At 37.0% G+C, this 19,090-nt stretch overlaps 1 protein-coding gene across 1 annotated transcript in view; it reads right to left on the bottom strand.

The window, feature by feature from the left end:
* DNAH5 (dynein axonemal heavy chain 5) overlaps positions 1-12,208 on the bottom strand; it is a 114,113-nt gene extending 101,905 nt beyond the window's left edge. Inside the window, exons 1-9 of the mRNA XM_010400197.4 lie at positions 12,152-12,208; positions 7,687-7,821; positions 5,751-5,835; positions 5,140-5,303; positions 4,485-4,697; positions 3,809-3,946; positions 3,049-3,225; positions 2,154-2,267; positions 112-219 (exon numbers count right to left, since the gene is read on the bottom strand). Of these exons, the coding sequence (XP_010398499.4) occupies positions 112-219; positions 2,154-2,267; positions 3,049-3,225; positions 3,809-3,946; positions 4,485-4,697; positions 5,140-5,303; positions 5,751-5,835; positions 7,687-7,821; positions 12,152-12,208 (1,191 nt within the window). The remainder of the gene's footprint in view (positions 1-111; positions 220-2,153; positions 2,268-3,048; positions 3,226-3,808; positions 3,947-4,484; positions 4,698-5,139; positions 5,304-5,750; positions 5,836-7,686; positions 7,822-12,151) is intronic.
* Between the last annotated feature and the right edge of the window lie 6,882 nt (positions 12,209-19,090).

Raw genomic sequence — 19,090 nt, 5'->3', positions numbered from 1 at the left:
GTGACTGAAGTGCTGCCTCTCCGATTGCTTGGTTCCTTTGTGTTTTCTCTTGTACTCAAGAACAACACAGAAAACAATCTGGGAAGATTTCCTTTCCCACTGAGTACCAACCTTCACAAAGAGTGAGGAGATTTTTTCAGAAGTGTTGTAATACTGAGAGATACTCTGAATCATTTTAATTGCATTTATGAGTCCTGGAATAGCATCCAGCATGGATACCTAGAAAGAAACACACAGTCTGAACTCTGCTCTGTACCTCTGTTACCACACATTAGCACAACACCTAAGTAGTGAATGCAGGAGAATTATGAACATGGTCTTCAGAATGGTTTTGTCCCTGTCTACCTGGGCCTCTCCTGCAGAGCTGCCTGTCCTACATCATTCCCCAAGCTCTACAATTTAATTTTGGGGAAAAAATTTCACTAGAGTCTTGGCTGGAAGAATTCAGATCAGTAAGTGACATTTGGTAGAAGCAAAGGCCTCTTCAAAAGAACTATTTTTTTCACAAATAGTATGTTTATATGCTCAGTTGCTAAACCTGATGTAAGCTTGCATGTAAAGAGAACCCCTTCACCACTTGGAGAGAGGAGGAAGAGGAAGTGAGATTGGAGGGGTGAAACTGAGCCTGGTGGTGCAGAGATGTGGTCTTAATTTCTAATTTTGTTTGTCACTACCCAAATGTATTTTCACTGTCAATAAAGACATTTTTCCCCAAGTTAAGTCTGTTTTGCCCATGATTAAAATAAGTGGTGTTCCTGTCTTGAAAAGATACATCAGCTTTTTCATACTATATTCTCATCTCATCCTGTTGAGGATGGGGGTTGAGAGAATGCTTGATGCATAGCCAAGGTCACACCATCACACCATTTTAATTCTCTGCACCCCCATGGTCTTCAGTAAGTTTTGTGTACAAGAGAAATGCCTTTTACTAAATACTTTTAAGAAAAGTATAATTTCAAAAGCATTGTAGTCCTTCAATCCAGATCAGGCAAAGATTTTGCAGACAGCTCTTCGTCACATCCAAATTTCCAAAGCAATAACAGTTTTACTCTGTTGACAAACTCATTCTCAAAACTGTACAGGTAAATATCAATAAGGGAAAGGCTGTACACTCCATGCCTCTATGGCTTTCATCCCAAGTGCTACACCATTGCAAAACTAGACATCCAAAGCGGGGACCACTTTCTTGTTGGTGAAAACCCTCATTGGAAGCACAAAGCAGGCCAGTTCAACAGACTCTGCACAGTGCCAGTAGCAAGCATAGTCACTTTTACTCTGGTTTTATGGGTATCATGCCAACCTTTCAATAGAGAAACTCAAATAGCAGACTGGAAACACTGAAAGAACACACTGTTCTAATATCACCCAGTAAACGCAAACAAACATGGTTGCCCAGAGCACTGTTTGGAAGCAATTTGGTTTTAGGAAAAATTTCAGGGGAGAGAGAGGAAGCTAGGATGGGTCAAAGTTTTGAGTCTTCGTGGCTACTAGTCATATTTCTTTGACTAGCAAGACACATACAGTCAGTTGCAAAACCAGTTTTAATAAAAGCAATGATTTGCCACCTATTTTAGCAGATAATGGGAGAAGGAGACTCTTTCATCCAATCCTGTACTTTGGGGTGGCTGGTTTTGTTTATTACTTGTTATGCTTGCATCATCCTATGCATTCTCATACTACGGTATGAGCAGGTGATTTAGAATTATGTCTTAATATTTACATAATCCTATTTATCCTTTCCCAACCCAAGAAGCTGAAAATTGCCCTGTAAATGTTAGTCTAACCATGACCTGGCCACCAACAAAAAGACAAAAGATCAAATTTTGTCTTTAGCATAGCACTAGGTTTACTTCTTTTTTCTTCCTTTTATCCTTTTTTTTTTTTATTATAAGGAATTTACTTTCTCCCATAGCATAGAATCCAGTTTCTTCATCATATCAAAAGCTTTACAGATACCATGGTATGAAAATAACAAGTACTTTATTCTGTAGCCAGATTCCCATTAAGCCACTTTTACCACAACTGCACAAAATCTCAAACTGGAGTTCCATATGTAAATTTTTCTCTATTTCATTTCCAAACCAATCCTAGAGAATATATTCATGTTGCTTGTCTCAAGACATTTATGTTAAGAATATGAAAGTTTTGCTTACGGGATCATTATTGTATAATGGATCATAATGTTTTTCCAGAGAATATAGATACTTCACATTATCTTTAGCTTCATTTGCTGCGTCTGTGATGCGAATATCCAATGCTCGCCACTTCTAAGAGCAGAAGGTTGAAAAAACAAATAAAACCATGCATTTCAGAAAAAAATGTTTTGAAATCATTCTGGTTGGTCATTAGCTTCTAAACATATTTGAAAGCACAGATCTGTTACTTCGGAATTGTATGTGTTCACCCAAGATGAGGTCCTTGTGTTGTTTCAGTAACTTGACTGTGAACGTACAGTTAGTTTAGACCACTCAGCTCAACAGCCAGTGGTAGTGTCCAGTCAAGCTGCTCTAAAATATATGAATGATGGATATATAACTATGTATTTTGTCCACATCTCATTTAGATGAGACAAGATTTTTTGTTTAATTTAATTATTTTTCTGTTGGTGACGGGACTTTAAATTTGTTATGCCAATGTAAGAAGTTATGATCCCACAAACAATTTTGACAGGCACTGTAACAACATAAAGAGGAGGCCTAAAACATGGGGGGATTGGGTTTTTTTGTCATTAAATATCCAGTTCATTATTCAATATTCTGATTTAATAATCAACTTTTCAAATATTTTTAAGTATTTATTTCTCTTGAGCCATGTGGATGCAGTACATTGTTAGCCTTTAGACTGAGGGGATTCCCAGTCTTTTTCAATAAATTGAACTAGATTAAAACTTTATCTACTCAAGCTAAGGAATAGAGAAGGAAAAAGAAAACAAAAGCCAAAAATTTTTCAATGTTTTCCCCACCAGCACTGTTACATACATTATCAAAATGAGCTTGGATATAAAGAGCATTTCTATTCTTTGTATCCGTCATAATTTAAAATAAAAACCTTCAGCAGTTTGGATTTGGCAGCAGTGAGTACTCCTAGCACTGCCTTCACATCTGGGCTCTTCAGCTGCTCCATAAGAGAGTAGAATTTTGACAATTTATTTTTCCAGTAGTCAAGCTCTACTCGTGGTCCAAGGTCATCTGCTTCTTTTCTCAACTGGTCGTTTTCTGCAAGAACCTTTCATCATACAGTAATATTAGTGAGTGGTGTTAATATCTGCAGAGATAGCATGGATTAATTCTACATTTAACACCTGGTATTAACCTCTCCTGATAAATTACCTAACTTAGCCTCCACCTCATGAGATTGCTTGGTCCTTTTATTTCGAAGTTAAAGAAGAGATACTGTTCCTTCTGTTCCGTGAGCACTGTTACAGACAGTTACATTTTCTGCAAATAACCTGCAAAGCATGTTTCAAAGTACAAATGTGTACTGAGAATAGTGTTCACTCACTGTGCTCTTTTTGTTTTCTTTAAATCCACTGGGAACCACTAACTGTTTTGTACTTTAACAAGAGATGATTATCAAAGACAGAGGACTAATCTTCTCAAACTATGTATCCTATATTTACTAGTGGATAGAAAAAACTCTCAATAATATTCGCATTGAGAAGCAAAAGCACAAAAAACATACCAACAGTACTTTAAAATAAAGAGATTGAACTCATCTAAATTTATAGAAAGGTAGATATAACACCAACAGGATTAAACTCATCTCCCAAGGTGCAGATGTCATATTTCGTATTTGTCCCATGGATCACCTGTTCAATTTGTTTGGTCCATTCTTTAATGCAGACTTCTATTTTTTCAAGAGCATCTATGCTGTTAGCAGCCATCAAGTAATCAGAAGGTCCTCTTAGAGTTTTTAGGTCATATGTTTCACATTTCTTCAGGCTGACCTAAAACACAAGTGAAAAAAAACCAAAGAAATGCTGAATGTTCATGACAAATAATCTAGGAACTCTATAGACTAACTGTTTGCCCTACGTGGGGTATCTCACTTCCTATCCCCAGCTCAGACTAAATTAAACTGGTTTGAGCCAGAACTGAACTCCAGAATCTGGAGGATTCACCAGCCAGGCAGCTGTGCCCTTTCTTTCACAAAAGCTGAGTAGAAACAAATAGTTAAAGCAACAGTCTGTCAACATTAAAAATTCAATATTTAAGAGTGACCAAAGCCATTGGAGTGTCAAGAAGTTGATAGGTCTAAAGAACTGCCCCAGAATAAACAAGAACAGAAGCACGTACAGAATTGTTAAAACCACAGAATAAAGTATAACAAGGTACTGATGACAGCAAACAGAAGTGATGGGTTATTCTCCAGTTTAACAAAAGCAATGTTTATGAGTAATCTACAACAGCAGTTAATTCAAAGGCTTCAGAGATAGAGACATTCTACAGCTGGCTCACTTTCTATTTGCCATGTGAACATACTACCTTTTCCAACAGACTTTGCTGAGTTCCTGATAGGACACTAACAAATGCTTCAAGGGCACGAAGGAAGTCCTGCTTAATATTGGGAACTTGTTGAGGTGCAATCCAGCCATGGTCCATAGTCTGCAAGGCTGGAATGAAGATTTCTGATATCAACTGCTCAACACTTTTTAATAAGCCATCTCGACCTATATCCATCATACTAAAATTTACTTCCTGTAAAAGAGACACAATACAAGGGGTCTTTAGCCAGTGAAAACTTAGTTATATACAGTTTACATATACAAAAGTATATAATAAATATAAAGTATTTAATAATTTTTGTTTTACTAATGAATTTTCTAGATTTTATTGAAATTTAACACCTTAGTATTTAGGTATTGACTAATTTTGACATATTGTCATTATGGATCGTCTTAAATTTTCTTCCTTAGCATCATTTTTTCATATCAATGATATACTTCAAGTTGCTGCCACAAGATAATGTCTGTTTTTCCATTCCCCTCCCTTTTTGTCCTGTTTAATTTAATCCATCTGTGTCCTTTTATTCATTCCTCCACGTCAAGAGCTGTCAAATTATATGCTGAGAGCAAATACCCCATGGTAAAAATGAATTTTACACAAGATTTTGTACAGAGATGAGCAGTCACTGACTTACCTGATAGATATTCTCAGTTGTGATGGGTTTAGAAAAATTAGATCTAATGAAGAAAACACATACACCAGTTAAAGCAACTCCTTTTCCCTCCGTCACAAATACTTTAAGTTTCTTCTTCTTGGTCAAATGAGAGTTCATTCCTGTTCCTGGAAGGCCAAAGTACTCTACAGATTCAAACAAAAGAGACAATTAAGATCCGTTGATTATTTTTCAAAGAAAAGTTTTCTGCACAAACAGTTCAATCACTATTTGTGCATCTCTGAGTATCTCATCTCCCAGTATCCTGGAGGCACCTCACGGAACTATCCACAGAAAATATGCAGCATTCAGTCTCTTCATGGCACAGTAAGAAATATTTCATCTAGTTTTGCCATTCTTGCATCAAAAGCCTTTCATTTCTATGCATTAACTTGTTTTTCTATTCCTTCTAAATAATGGTTCAGGCTTAAGGTCCTTTTATATGGCTCTATCATGCAGTTGTAGATACTGCCCTATTACTTGAAAAAGAAAAATTAAAGAAAAACCAGAAAATGTAGTGGACTATTTCTTTTTCCTTGCACATTTGCTTAGCACAACTATAACATGTTGCAGGAGAATTTAAGTTGCTTTACCTGTATCCATTACCTCCACATCCTGATAGTAGAACATCAGATGACGCAGACCTCCAGGGGCCAGGAATCTGTCAATGCGCTCTATCTGTTTGAAACCATGTTAAGATCATTGACACATTAAGATATTTAATCATTAAGATACATCACTGATTTGATTCGTATCATACCAAGAGAGGAAACATTTATTTATTTATTTTTATTTATTTATTTATAAGCATCAGGACAATTTCACAGTTCTCCATCAGTTCAAGGCTGCCATTAAACATCACTGAAGTATGTATTGGTAGTGCAGTCCACAAGTCTCTTGTATAGGCCATCCAGGCTGAGGAAGAAACTGAGTTGCTTTATGCTAGTATGCTGATCCATGTCTCAGTACTTGAAAGTCTGGCCTAACCCATTATTTTTCTAGATGTGAGTCACTCTTTCATGTAGTCTCTAACTACATAGCTATCTGTAGCAGAAAAGGCTCCTTCAAGTTTATTTTCAGAAACATTAGCTGGTACCATTTGTGCTTCCCAGTGCAGAATAAAAGGCTAAAAGATCACCAGTAGCAGGAAGAAAGCCACAATTATCCCTCTTCCATCAATAACAAGCCTCAGTTACACCAAGATAACAAACTTCTATTCCAGAAAACCTTGGCTGAGCCCTCCAAGATGAGGTCAAAACAACTCTTACACTTTTTTCTTTCCAAGTACAGCCATTGCCAATATTTTCCTCATCTGACAGCTATTCTCAGGCTGTATAGTTTGCCAGGAAACCTATTTAGAGATAGAATGCACAAAGGCTGAAACAAATTCTGCTTTTTAATGTGCGTGGCACTGTTCTGCACAGTGCATTTGCTATCATCCAAAGTCACAGAAATGTTGGAAGGGACCTCTGGGAGGCCTTGAGGCCAGCCTTCTGTATCACCAACAACAGCTCAGATAATCTAGAGCTTTTCCTAGGTTGAGTCTCAAAAAGCCCAAGGACAGAAATTCCACAAGTGACTTGAAGTAACATATTCCCACACTTCATTACCCTTCTGATGAAGAAGGGTGGCCATTGGTGGCAATTCTGCAAGATGTGGCTTTGTCTTTGGAGTTTTCATCTGCAAACACAGAGTAGTTCAGCTCTGTCACGTTTGCAACCACTCTTCATGCAACTGGAGGCTACTATTTGACTGCCACTCAACCTTCTCCCTCATCTCATACTTCTCATGCCCTGTGTCCCTCTCTCTCTTACTGGTCTTCCACTGGTCTTTCTTCAGTTTCTCAACAATATTAGCACTGAAATGGGAATGCATAAATTGAAGGCACACAGATGGAAAGAGAATATGAGAGAAAACAAACCAAAAAAACCCAAACACAGCCATGTCTACTTTAGCGTCAGGGAGTCAAAGAAGATCTATTTCTGTCTACCTGGAAAAAAGTGATATTTTTAAAAAGTGATATTTTTCAATATCTCAATATATAAATTAGCCCTCATGCTGTCAGTCAGATCACATAAGCCATTCTATTTTGTCAAGTAGTTTCTACCTATTTTAATTTGCTAAACTAGGTCTCAATGTAGTCTCACAAACACTGGTGGTAGCCTTACAGAAAAAACATTGTGGGACCTGCTGTGGATTCTTGAACCTCTATGTGCCGTATACTCAAGGACTGGAAGACTTCACACTGTGGTTTCACTATAAAATACAGTCACAGGTTTTACCATATTATCTATAACCACTGTAAAGGAGAAATTTTAATCACTTTAAAAATCAATATTGTTACAATAGGTCCTGGAATTAAGGACACTTTCATTCAACTTAATTAAAACATGCTGAAAAATATTTTTTCGAGGAGAAGACTTGAGTAATCTCAGACATGAAGTCTGACAACTATCTCACCAAGAATTGTAATGGTAATATTAGTTACAAAGTATACTATGAGCTTCACTCTCAAATTCATCAGATTACCTGGTTACCGTCAAGAATAGTATCTTCTACTTCTGTTTTGTCCAGATTCACACAAGAGGCAATGATATCCAGTAAGTAATCATGCCTGCCATCCAGATGAGCACGTTTAGCCTCTCTCTCTTCCTTGAGCTTTTGCTGTTATAAAACACAAAGTGGACAATGAAAAATTCACTATCTAATTTGAAAACAAAAACAAAGAAAGCTTTGAAATTTATTTTAAAAAGTAAAGGCTATTACATTCTTCCACACTTGTGATTTATGCTTTTATGGCACTCAAAAATTTTAGAAGTGGCCTTTGTTATAATTTTACAGTTTGTTTCTGGTGTTCTCTTTTCAGATTTATCACAACATTTCTATCATAAATAATGTTGTACAGAAGGCTAATTTGTTGAAAGGTTTTGTAGAAAAAAAATGTATTTTGCATGTACAGCTTCATTATTCTGCAAGTTATCTTCAACTCCCTAAGTCCTTTGTCTCAGCTTTTCAGTCTAGTCACGTATGACCATCAAGTCAAGTCAGGATTCTGACTGATCTTTGTTATTCATGGAAGATATTGTAAGCATTCTCTAATAAAGACAGATACTGCTGGAGGAAGCTAGGGTTTTATACATTATCTCTTTAATATAATGAGAAGTAAAACAAACCACAAGCCTCAAGGTACACAAGTGTTTACAAATGTGCTTAACTATAGCTATTATACCATTCTTCAAGCAGTAAGCCTACTCTTCTAATTAAATTGAATTCCCATATGTAACACACCTCATTACATTATAGACAAAATAGCCTTCTGGAATAGTTACGGGTTTTATTGTGGTTGCAGATTACAAGATTCAATATCATTTCATTTTCAAAAGAAATTTAGAATAATGTTTCATTGGTGGTAAATTCAATCCTTATTTCCCCAGTGATTAGGAGAAAACTAGTAACTTTATAAAGTATGCATAAGTGATTTATCCACAAGCTTTTGCAGAGCCAAAAGGACCTGCATAATATACTTTATACCCTTATGTAAATATCTTTCCTACTTTCTAAAGGAATTTTCAAATATTTGGTAAACTTGTAATTACTACCATGCCTTCATAAACGCTGGATGCATTAGAAATATTTTTCCATATAAAAGACAAACATACAAATCCTATTCTTTACACAGATGTGTCTGAAGAATACAGTAGCAGATTAAGTAGTACACATACTTTATGCTGTTTTACCTCTCTCATACCCTAACATGGTCTCCAGTTTCTTGATTGAAGTGTCATGACAGGATTGGCTTTTCCTAAATATTTTTAAACATGAGCAGAACTTTTCCTCCTAGTTAGACATGCAAAAAGCAACCATCTTGTCTGAATCAGCTTCATTCACACTAGTTGATAACACTAGAGTCCTCGAAACTACTGTTCCAGTAATTTGAACAGACTGATAGGGCATCTTTAACAAAAAAAAGAAAAAATACAACCAATACTCTACCAATTAGTTTCTATTTATTACAGCAAGAAGCCTTTTGTTTTACCTAAACTACAGAGAGATTACTTTTGTATTCTGCCAGTGTTTCCAACATAGATCTCCAGATATTTTGCTATACAAGACTACATCTTACACTGGTTGTTAGTCACCAGCTCCACCTATGCAGATGCTCTTGACAAGTTCATAGCCTTCATTTCTTCTACAAGTTGCTGTTTGTGTAGACTGAAATCATGAACACCTTCTTCTCAAACTGAGCAATCATGCCCTGACATTTGTTTCCAGTTTTTAAATTTTTTTAAGTGCTGTGTCTCAAACCCTATAACAAACATACAAGCTATTGTGCATAGCTGTTCATACAGCATTGGGGAATTATTTGATGTCTAAGTCCAGTAACGAGAGTGTTCATTAAGATATCAAAAAATTAACTTAAATTACTTAATGAACCATACCTAGAGAAACAGGAAACTATTAACTAAATGGTAAAGCTATAGTTTTATCAAGATTAGGACATTGACTTGTATTTATCACGTCACACTGAAAGGCATTTGCATTGATATGTTGGATATCTCTATAACTAACGCAAGTTCCATACATTTTTTTCCTGATAGTTGCTGCAATCCTAGAACACTCAATGAAATTCAAGCTGTCATGCTTCTATATTTTGATGAGTTACCATTTCTACAAACTTCCTCCCCAAATGAAGTGTTGCTCAATCACAAACTCACACATTAGTTGTTGCAGTCATTAGAAAAGACTTCTACCTCACTTTTAGGATTAGGTTGTACACAGAAAAGTAGAAGAAACCTAACTTCAGTGCTTTTAATAGCAAGTCACTAACTTACGTATTTAAAAACACTAAGAAGCTACACTGGAAACTGCCTTCCAGTCTAGGTTCTGAGCTTCCATTTGCATGCTACTAGAAGAATAAATTTTTAAGATATTCTTTACTTGGAATTAGGAAACTCAGAGAGTTAATTACAAGAAAATGCTGAGCTTTCTACCTCTCATTCTTCCCTTTCCCCTTTAGCTACCCTCACATCTCACTTCAACCAGCATTGTGGTCACGGCCTAAGAGATTTTGTAATTTTATATCCTGCAGGATTCACTACAGAAGTACATAGGTCTAAATAGCATCTCTACAAAAAAATTACCCAAGAATAGACAGCTCTGTGTAATTCAAAATTAGAGCACTGAAAGGGTAAGGTTTGAATATGGAAGGATGTTGAAACACACATGCTATCATTTATGTAGGTAAGAGACAAATCGCTGTTCCATGCAGTAACACTGACGTGCAAATCCTGAAAAGTAGCAGCAGCAACTCTGATCAAGGTCATACATCAAAGCCTCTTCCTAATGGCCCCGTGATGTAGGAAGATTCAGAAGGAGCAGTATTTACAAGATATAAACTCTGTGTCACTTAAATACCTGGAATGATTGTCCAAGTTTTTTATGGTACAGCTTCAGCTCAGTTTTTCATGTGAAGAACAACACAGGTAAAACAGCCAAGTTTAGTTTTAGTTTCTTTTACCACTCTTGGTTACGATGGTAAGAAAGGTCGTATGACAGAGTTCCACAACAGATGAAGATCCAAAGCTAAACTACTTAACTGAAAAGTCCTTTTCTGGTGGTTAGTCCAGTTATAACAAGCAGCTTGTTTTATGTTTACATAAAACCTTAAAATTCCTAATACCTAAATACTAACAATTTGGCACAGGCAACTGATTTCAATAGACATCATCTCCTGAAAAAAAGGGAGAGATTCCTAAATCTATCTTCACATATACCTAAACCCATAAACATCTCACCATCAGTCTGAAGAAATAAATGGAGATTTGATTAAAATTTAAAAGAAGCTTCCTAGCTGGTACACAGTATATATATTTAAGCAGAAGGTACTAAAAGAGCACAAGTCAGAGATTCCAGGGATTCTTTATTTGAAACAACAGGCTCAGAAGACAACTACTGACTATTGCCAGCTTCTCTGTTACAGACTGTAGCTGCTGGTGCAGACACCCTGAATAGAATTAACAAGAATGTTATTTAGTATGCAAGTCATATGTACACAAGATAAAACTTGTTCTGAACGCTCTTTATCCAGCAAACGACACATTTTGTTGTCAGAATACTGTGCATCACTGAATTTGGACATGCTGAAATCAAAGTCTTATGGATGAGAAAGGCTTTACTGGAAAGTTCAATAGTGAAAGAGTCAAAAAGTGAGAATGGTTCTATTGTTAATTTACTGTCTTATCCAAAATTTATTTAACCAACATGGAATTCCTTTGTAACTCCTTTAACTTGCTAATAAGTTTTATATTACAAAATCCTTGCTGATGAATTTCCTTGCAAAAGTAAACTGCAAACTATTTTACACATTTTCAAGCACCCTGAGTTTTCAATTTTCAAGTTTCAATGTTTTGATTTCCTCTTTCCAAAAAAATACAAACCCTAAAGAATTAGGGCAATCCCCTTAGCTAACTCTTAAATCTCGAATATCAGAGCTCAGCACGTGTGTTATCACACTGCATTAACTCACGAACAGTATGCTTAAATAACCAGCTTTTAAAATTAGTCTAAATATCTTAATGACTTCTATATTCTATTGTTGTTTCTCAATGTTAAGTATTGCCTTCAAAATTCTATTCCCAACTTAGAAGTATGGGAAAAGTGAAGTTACATTTCTGTTTTCCTTGGTGGCAGAGTCCACCTTTGTTTTGTTGCCAGATCTAACATCAAACTCTTCAATGTACTAATATAGCATTTGTGAAATTAGACCATTACCAGACCATTGCAACAATCTGGACAAGATACAAGTACCACTAGCCAAATGCATAAACACCTCCAATGCAAATTTGCCTTTCAAAACAAATTGTGCAACCAACATCATCCACTTATACCTATTTTAGAACACACATTTTTCTATGCCCTCCCCCCTCAATACACACCCTTATTCAAATTATATAATTATCAGCCAAAACCAAGTTCAAAATTCAGTTTTCCTTACCTTTATCACTCTGCCAATGCTCCGTTTCCAAAGTTGCTTTCTTCCAGCTCTAAACATTGTACGATTCAATATAAGCATCAAGTACTGTTTTTCAGGAACAAGCCCTAAACCATGGAGAAAGCTTCTACATTCATCATTTTGCACTCTTCCCCCCAACCTTTTGTTTGCACTTGTTTCATTCCTTTTCACTAGGAACGCCAACTCTCGAAAATAGAGTAAGGACCTAAAAAACCAGGTAACTATAAACCTTATTTCTGTATTTAAAATTCAGTTCTAGCATGCATACAAATTGCTTGAAAATTAAATTGCACTACCACAGAAACAAGAGGTCTCTAGCCACCAGAGTTTACTGCTTATAGATTAGGCCTTGAAAGTTACTGCTACCAACCACAGTGTTGTTAGGGTGATACTGTTTACATACAAACATGGCTGGATACAATTCCTCATACTCAAGGGCAACATAACTATTTGCAGAAGTCAATTTTATAACTACTTCTCTGATTTGTGTTCAGCCTTCTGAAGCAATCCTTGTGTCAACAAGCATCTTTGTTTCCTTGCCACAGATGACTGCTTAAATATACAACAACTACAGTCAAGCAACTTTCAAATATCTTTTACCAACAGACTTGTAAATTACTGAGTTTTCTATTCATATTTTTTATACAAGTATATTCAGTCACACTTATTTTTCAGTTCTACAATGGCTGCTTAATACAGCAATTTTTCTTCAGCAAGAAATATTAGGTTTTTTTCTTCCTAAAAGAGCCTTAATTTTTTCCACTTCAGTGACTGAATATAATCCAATGTCCTCTTGAAAATGCCAAGAAAAACAATCTAATTATCCAGTATTTGGAACAAGAAAACAGACATTTTTACAGCTATTTCTGGCTGAAAATATCCCTAAATATTTCTGCTTCTACTCATATCAATGTGAATAATGTCTAAAAGCACTTAAGAAACTTAGCATTGATAAAAATCACGAGTAAAAACCATTTTCCCTCCATTATCTGCATTTTCCCCACCTACTATAGTCAAATCCAGTTGTGCATACATATTTGAAAGAGGAAGACTGAAAAATTGCATTTAGGGTAAAAGCAAACATCCACAGATTTCTCTGAACCTTTTACAGAGTTATCGTTTAAAATTGAACATGTTATTAATTATTACATATCGAGTTAATTCCTATGAATATATTCAAACCACTGAAGAATTAATTATTTACATTCTGTTGGAAGGAGTCCAGAGGAGAGCCACTAAGTTGATCACAGGGCTGGAGCAGCTCTCTTGTGAAGATGGGCTGAGAGGGTTGGAGCTGTTCTGCCTGGACAAGAGCAGGCGCAGGGGAGACCTTCCAGCACCTTTCAGTGCCTAAAGGGGGCCTGAAAGAAGGCTGGAGGGACTTTTCCCAAGGGCATGTAGTGATAGGGCAAGGGGGAATGGCCTTCAGCAGCAGGAGGGCAGGCTCTTCACTGGGAGGTTGGTGAGGCACTGGAACAGTTGCCCAGGAAAGCTATGGATGCCCTAACCCTGGAGGTGTTCAAGGCCAGCTAGATGGGGCTGTGAACAATCTGGTCTAGTGGAAGGTGTCCCTGCCCATGGCAGGGGGGTTGGAACCAGCTGATCTTTAAGGTTCCTTCCAACCAAAACCATTCTATGATTCTGTACTTCTTTGCATGATGTATGTGATTTCTAAAGTAAAAACTCAGCCCAGCATGCTTAACTTTGCCATGCAGTAATAAAAGTTCTTTTTTTAAAAAAATAAGGGGAAAAAACCCCTTTTTTAAATCTCCTGAAAAACCACCTAAAAATCATGGATATTTTTCCCAAAAGGCTATAAAGTCATAGCAAATAACTTACAGAATCACAAAATTATGAGAATTGAAAGAAATCTCCAGAAATCATCTAGACCAGTCTTTTGCTCAGGGCAGGTCCAATTAGAGTGGGTTGCTCCGAGATGTTTGCAGTTTGAGTATCGCTAAGGATGGAGACTCCCCAGCCTGTGTTCCAATGTTGCTACACTTGTAGGTCAAGCAGTTTTCTTCAGTCTTGTTTCCCACTACGGAAGTCCTTCATGGGTTACCACAAAGATGATTCCCTGAAGAAGTCAAAAATCTGATCTTCTAAAATCTAAGGTTCTTTCAGGGTTTTAAGCTCCACTATCTCATGACCCCTGCAGTTAAATCTGCTCTCAACTTCCCCACCTTCAACTAGTTTTCTGGTTTGTAAATGGCAAGCCTAGCAGAGCATCTCTGTCATCTCATTTATCATTTGCAAAAAGAAACAGTCCTCAAACTCCAGAAACCTCAGTCATTTAAGTAACTTGGAATGTGACATTTTTAGACTAATTAGAGACTGGCAAAATTAAAATGACTGTCAATCATGACAAGGAATAATCTAATCCATGGAGGGAATCCATATATGTGGTAATACCAAATCACAAATCACACCTTACACAGGAACTCTCCTTGCAGCTGTAATATATCCTCAGAACCTTTTAGGCAGACTGCGTTTACCGTACTAGATAATACACTGATATTGGTTAGAGTCATTCAAAGATTGTTGATATTTAAGGAATTCAACTTCTGTGATCTTCCATCTCATTAAGTTATAAAAAGGAAAATGGAAAATGAAGTGGTTGAGACAGTGCTTAACTTCCATCATCAGGTCATTGCTATCCTCGGGTCAAAAGTCAGACTTCCAGCAGAGCCAGTTTAGCACAACATTAATGCAACCAACCCAGAAGGCTTAGAATCAAACTCTTGGTCAACAACTACATGCCAGACTCTTATAACCTGTATCTCTCCTTTGCCTTATAAGCCACAAAAACAAATAATGCTCAGCATTAAAAGTTATAGCTGATTTTGTCTTAAACTGCTATAAAAATACTGCTTTAAGAGTTTGCTTTACATCCACAAGAGCATTAGATTGAATAGTGTATAATGGCTACATAAATGGATCAAATAATCCAGGTTGATTTTTTACAGATTTTTAACCAGAACAGTTCATACTGAGGCAGAGCTTAACAAGGACTCCTTGTTCTATCCCAATACCAGATTTGACTTACATAAACATTTTATAATTTGGAAAAAGAAAAAATCTTTCTTGCAGATTTTAACCAACTTAAATAAAAACCCTGCTCTTTTATCCTTTATTTTATTGGTATCAATTGATCAAATTGATTCCAATCCGTGATTTGAGGAATAAATTTCTTCCCCAGATGCTTCAGGAGTGCAAGATTCATGGTGAAGTCAGATTATTTTTAAGAATTTAATTTATGCATTAATGAGGATATGTAATCTTGTATTATAACTCAGAATTCTAAGAATAATTTTAGTCTGTCATATGTCCCTGGCTAGCCTTGTCTCTGCTCAGCACCCAGCAAAGCCTTAAGTCAGATTTGGGGTAAGTTACCACTGTGCAGATCAGTAAAACTATGCAGCACACAATCAACTGCGTCAGAGAAACACTTTTTAAACTAAAATATTGAGTTGTCATATATTTTAGGAATTATGAAAGTTCATTTCACAATTTCAAAAGACTTTGTTCATTTCATAATACCAGAAGTAGTTAATGGGGTAACATCAGGCTGGAGACCAGTCACTATCCCCATTGCAGTCTAGAACTTCAGCGTGATGGGAAGAGGAGGGGCAGGCACTGATCTCTTCTCTGTGGTGACCAGGGACAGGACCCAAGGGAATGGCCTGAGGCTGAGTAAGAGGAAGACTAGTTTGGATATCAGGAAAAGGCTTGTCACCAGAGGGTGGCTGAACACTGGAACAGGCTCCCCAGGGCAGTGGTCACAGTACCAAGCCTGACAGAGTTCAAGAAGCATTTGGACAATGCTCTCAGGCACATGGTGTGACTCTTGGGGTGTCCTGTGCAGGGCCGGGAGTTGGACTCGATGATCCTGATGAGTCCTTTCCAATTCAGTATACTCTAAGATTCTGATTTTTTTTTTGTTAGTTGCACATTGCACAGCTTTGGCAACGAGGGTTCTTTCACTATGGGCAATTAGGAGTAGTAGGTAGTGGTTAGCTACCATCTAGTGGTTAAAAGCTGAAAGTGTACATGACTTTCATGTTTTTTCACAAGACCACAAAATAGTCGATGCAAAATTTGGCAGTTGAAATTATTCTTTACAGAGATGATCACTTACAAATCACAGATGAAAATCTACACTGAATATAAGTGAAGAAACTTAAGGAAATGGATATTCTGCTCTACTGCATTCTCTTGATACAACTACAATGCAAATAACCAGAGCTAAAGGTAAACATTGCCTTGAACTGCTTTCAAAGTCAAATAACACCGAGGCTTTAATACCTTGAAAGCAAGGATATTTAACTGCTTTGCTGCGAAAAATTAAAACTTCAACATATTTTGTGATTTTCTGCACTAATAGGCACGTGGATCGCTTGTCATTCCAAAAAATGGTTTTTGTCTTAAAACATCTAACAAGTGGACGATTTGTCACCTACCTAATGTCTTCAGCTCAAAGATAACAACAACAACAACAACAACAACAACAAAAGAAAGAAAAGCTATCCTAGCTGAAAATTACACTTCTTACTTGTTTGATGAGGTAACAGATACAACTAGAATTGTAACCTTTAATAATGTTATGTTGCTATTCAACAAGAATTTTATGTGAAAGATAGTACTGCTTAAAGAGGTAACCTACCATGTAGGAAGCCCTAGTGTAATTCCCTGTTCTGCTTTAGGCAAAACATTTGTTGTCCAGGCTGTGCTTGCCTATTTAATCCACTGCTTAGTAAATAAAATTTAAAGGTAAAACACTTAATTGTATAGTTGACAGATACACAATTAGCCTTCTGTTTACCAGGACAAACAGAGTGGGTGGGTCTTACCAAATGAAGAAACATTATTGTGAGGACAGAAAATTGCAGTTCAAGTAACCATGAAAGTAATACATTTTCCGTTTTAAGGAACTACCAAATCTCACACCTTCTCTGCCCTTTAGTACTTCAAATTATGTGGACATTGTGCCCAGCAGCTTAGCTGGAGTAAGGATCAAAGGCAAAAATACCTTACCTCAGGATCTTCAAGCATCACTCACCACTCAAACATTCCAATATCCCTAGAAATGCAGACTAAAGAGAATGATAAATTCTCAGCATGCAACTGAAGATCAAGAGAGAAATGAGGTCCATATTCACTGGAGGATGAGAACAATCCTGAAATCAAAGGAATGGTTTTGGAAGAAACAATTTAGGTAAACTTTGTGGCTTTTACTCTTAAATACTAGAGAGGAGGTTTTAAACCTAGCCTGAGGAAATATTATCAGGCCCTAAAGATCATTTGTTCTCAAAATACATATCCACTTGTGTGAAGTACAGGGAGCTAAAGACATGATAAAGCAGAGGGTTCCACATGTCACACTGCAAGCCATAGCAAAAGGCTGGACAGTAAAAGACTGTCCCTTTGAACAAGGTGGAAGAAAACAGAAAAATAAAACAAGCACATAACTGCTTTTACCTAAGCAGGAAAAGTCCTAGGAACATATTTTTTAAAATGCCCTACAGTATATCACCGTGTCCCGCAGCATAAGGAGGAGGAGAGAAGATCCAGCAGGCAGGAATTGTGCAGCAAGATTGATTGATTGAATTATTTTACAAACTCTTTTATAGACTTTTTTCTTCATAGTCCAATTGGACAAAGATCAGCCACCCCTTGGGGGTGATTGGCTAAAATCCTAAAACATCCATTGTCAAAATATTTTTCTACTATACCATAAACAAGACTTTTCAAGACTGCAGGTGTTTGGTTGTTTACATAATTCTGCTACTATCTCTGTGAGAGAGAAAAAGTCTCTCATGGGCTTAGAAAATAGCAAGAAAATCCTTGCTAGCAGCATTTTTGTATCCACAGGAACAAAGTTGGGGGAACTGGGATGCTATCTTCAAACTAAGAAATGGCTGTAACAGTAGCACTAGAAACTACCAGAATAGCATAAGGAAGGTATCCATTGCTACCTGGTGCCATAGATCAAAGTATTTGCTACATAGGAAACATAGGGGGGAAAGTGCACACTGGTTTAAAAGAGTTCAGTGTTCAAACAAGTTAGCGAGCCAACCAGAGCCCAACAGCTTAAGGTTTCAGTCACAAACAAGATAGACACAGCATACGATATCACTGTCTGTCTAATTAGCCTGGAAGTTATTGACTGTGACATGCTGACAGTCCCCCCCATAGCAGGGAATAGAATTAGCAAGTAACTTCAGCTGTCTTCATATACACTGGGAAATACCATTTCATATCATGATGCTGATACTAATTTTTTTTTACATCAATAATAGAAAGTTCATAATTCAAAAATACATGAGGCCAAGTAGTTTCTACCTCAGTCCCTAAAAAGGAACAATATCAGATTCAAAATATTAGTGTTCAAATAAAATACAAAATTTAACAACCTCACAGCTGTAGAGGCCCAGAGAAGCTGACTGGTCATGGGAGAGATTCTGGTGGAGCATCCCCAGACTCCACCCAGGCCACACAACGACCTGAGAAGTGCTCATTCGTAGTATTAACATGTCATGAGAAAGAACAAGACTTTGCTGGAGAAGGGAGGCCAGGTGGAGACAGAGCAGCACTTTTCCAAGAGAAAGAACTGCAACACAGTACAGCACAAGTGCAGGAATGAGTGGCAGGAAGCAGTCATGAACTATAACGTGGGATTGAGTCAACCAGTGACTCACGAAACCCTCCAAACTCTTTCCAGAACACCCTGCACACGATAATTAATTTACATAGAAAGCAAGAAACCTGTCCATAAAAAAGGTACCTTCCCAAGCCTGGGCAGTGCCCCCCAGGACCCTGGATGTCTCACCGGCTGGATTGACACAGCCAGATCAATGCTTATCAGCTGGATCAACGCTGGAATCAGAAGTGATGATCATTTTCTCTCTTTCTCCCTGTTCC

The sequence above is a fragment of the Corvus cornix genome, chromosome 2 (assembly GCF_000738735.6).
Source record: "Corvus cornix cornix isolate S_Up_H32 chromosome 2, ASM73873v5, whole genome shotgun sequence".
In the NCBI taxonomy this organism is placed as follows: domain Eukaryota; kingdom Metazoa; phylum Chordata; class Aves; order Passeriformes; family Corvidae; genus Corvus; species Corvus cornix.
The sequence above is the reverse complement of the archived record's forward strand: the minus strand, read 5'-3'. Positions and strand labels throughout refer to the sequence as shown.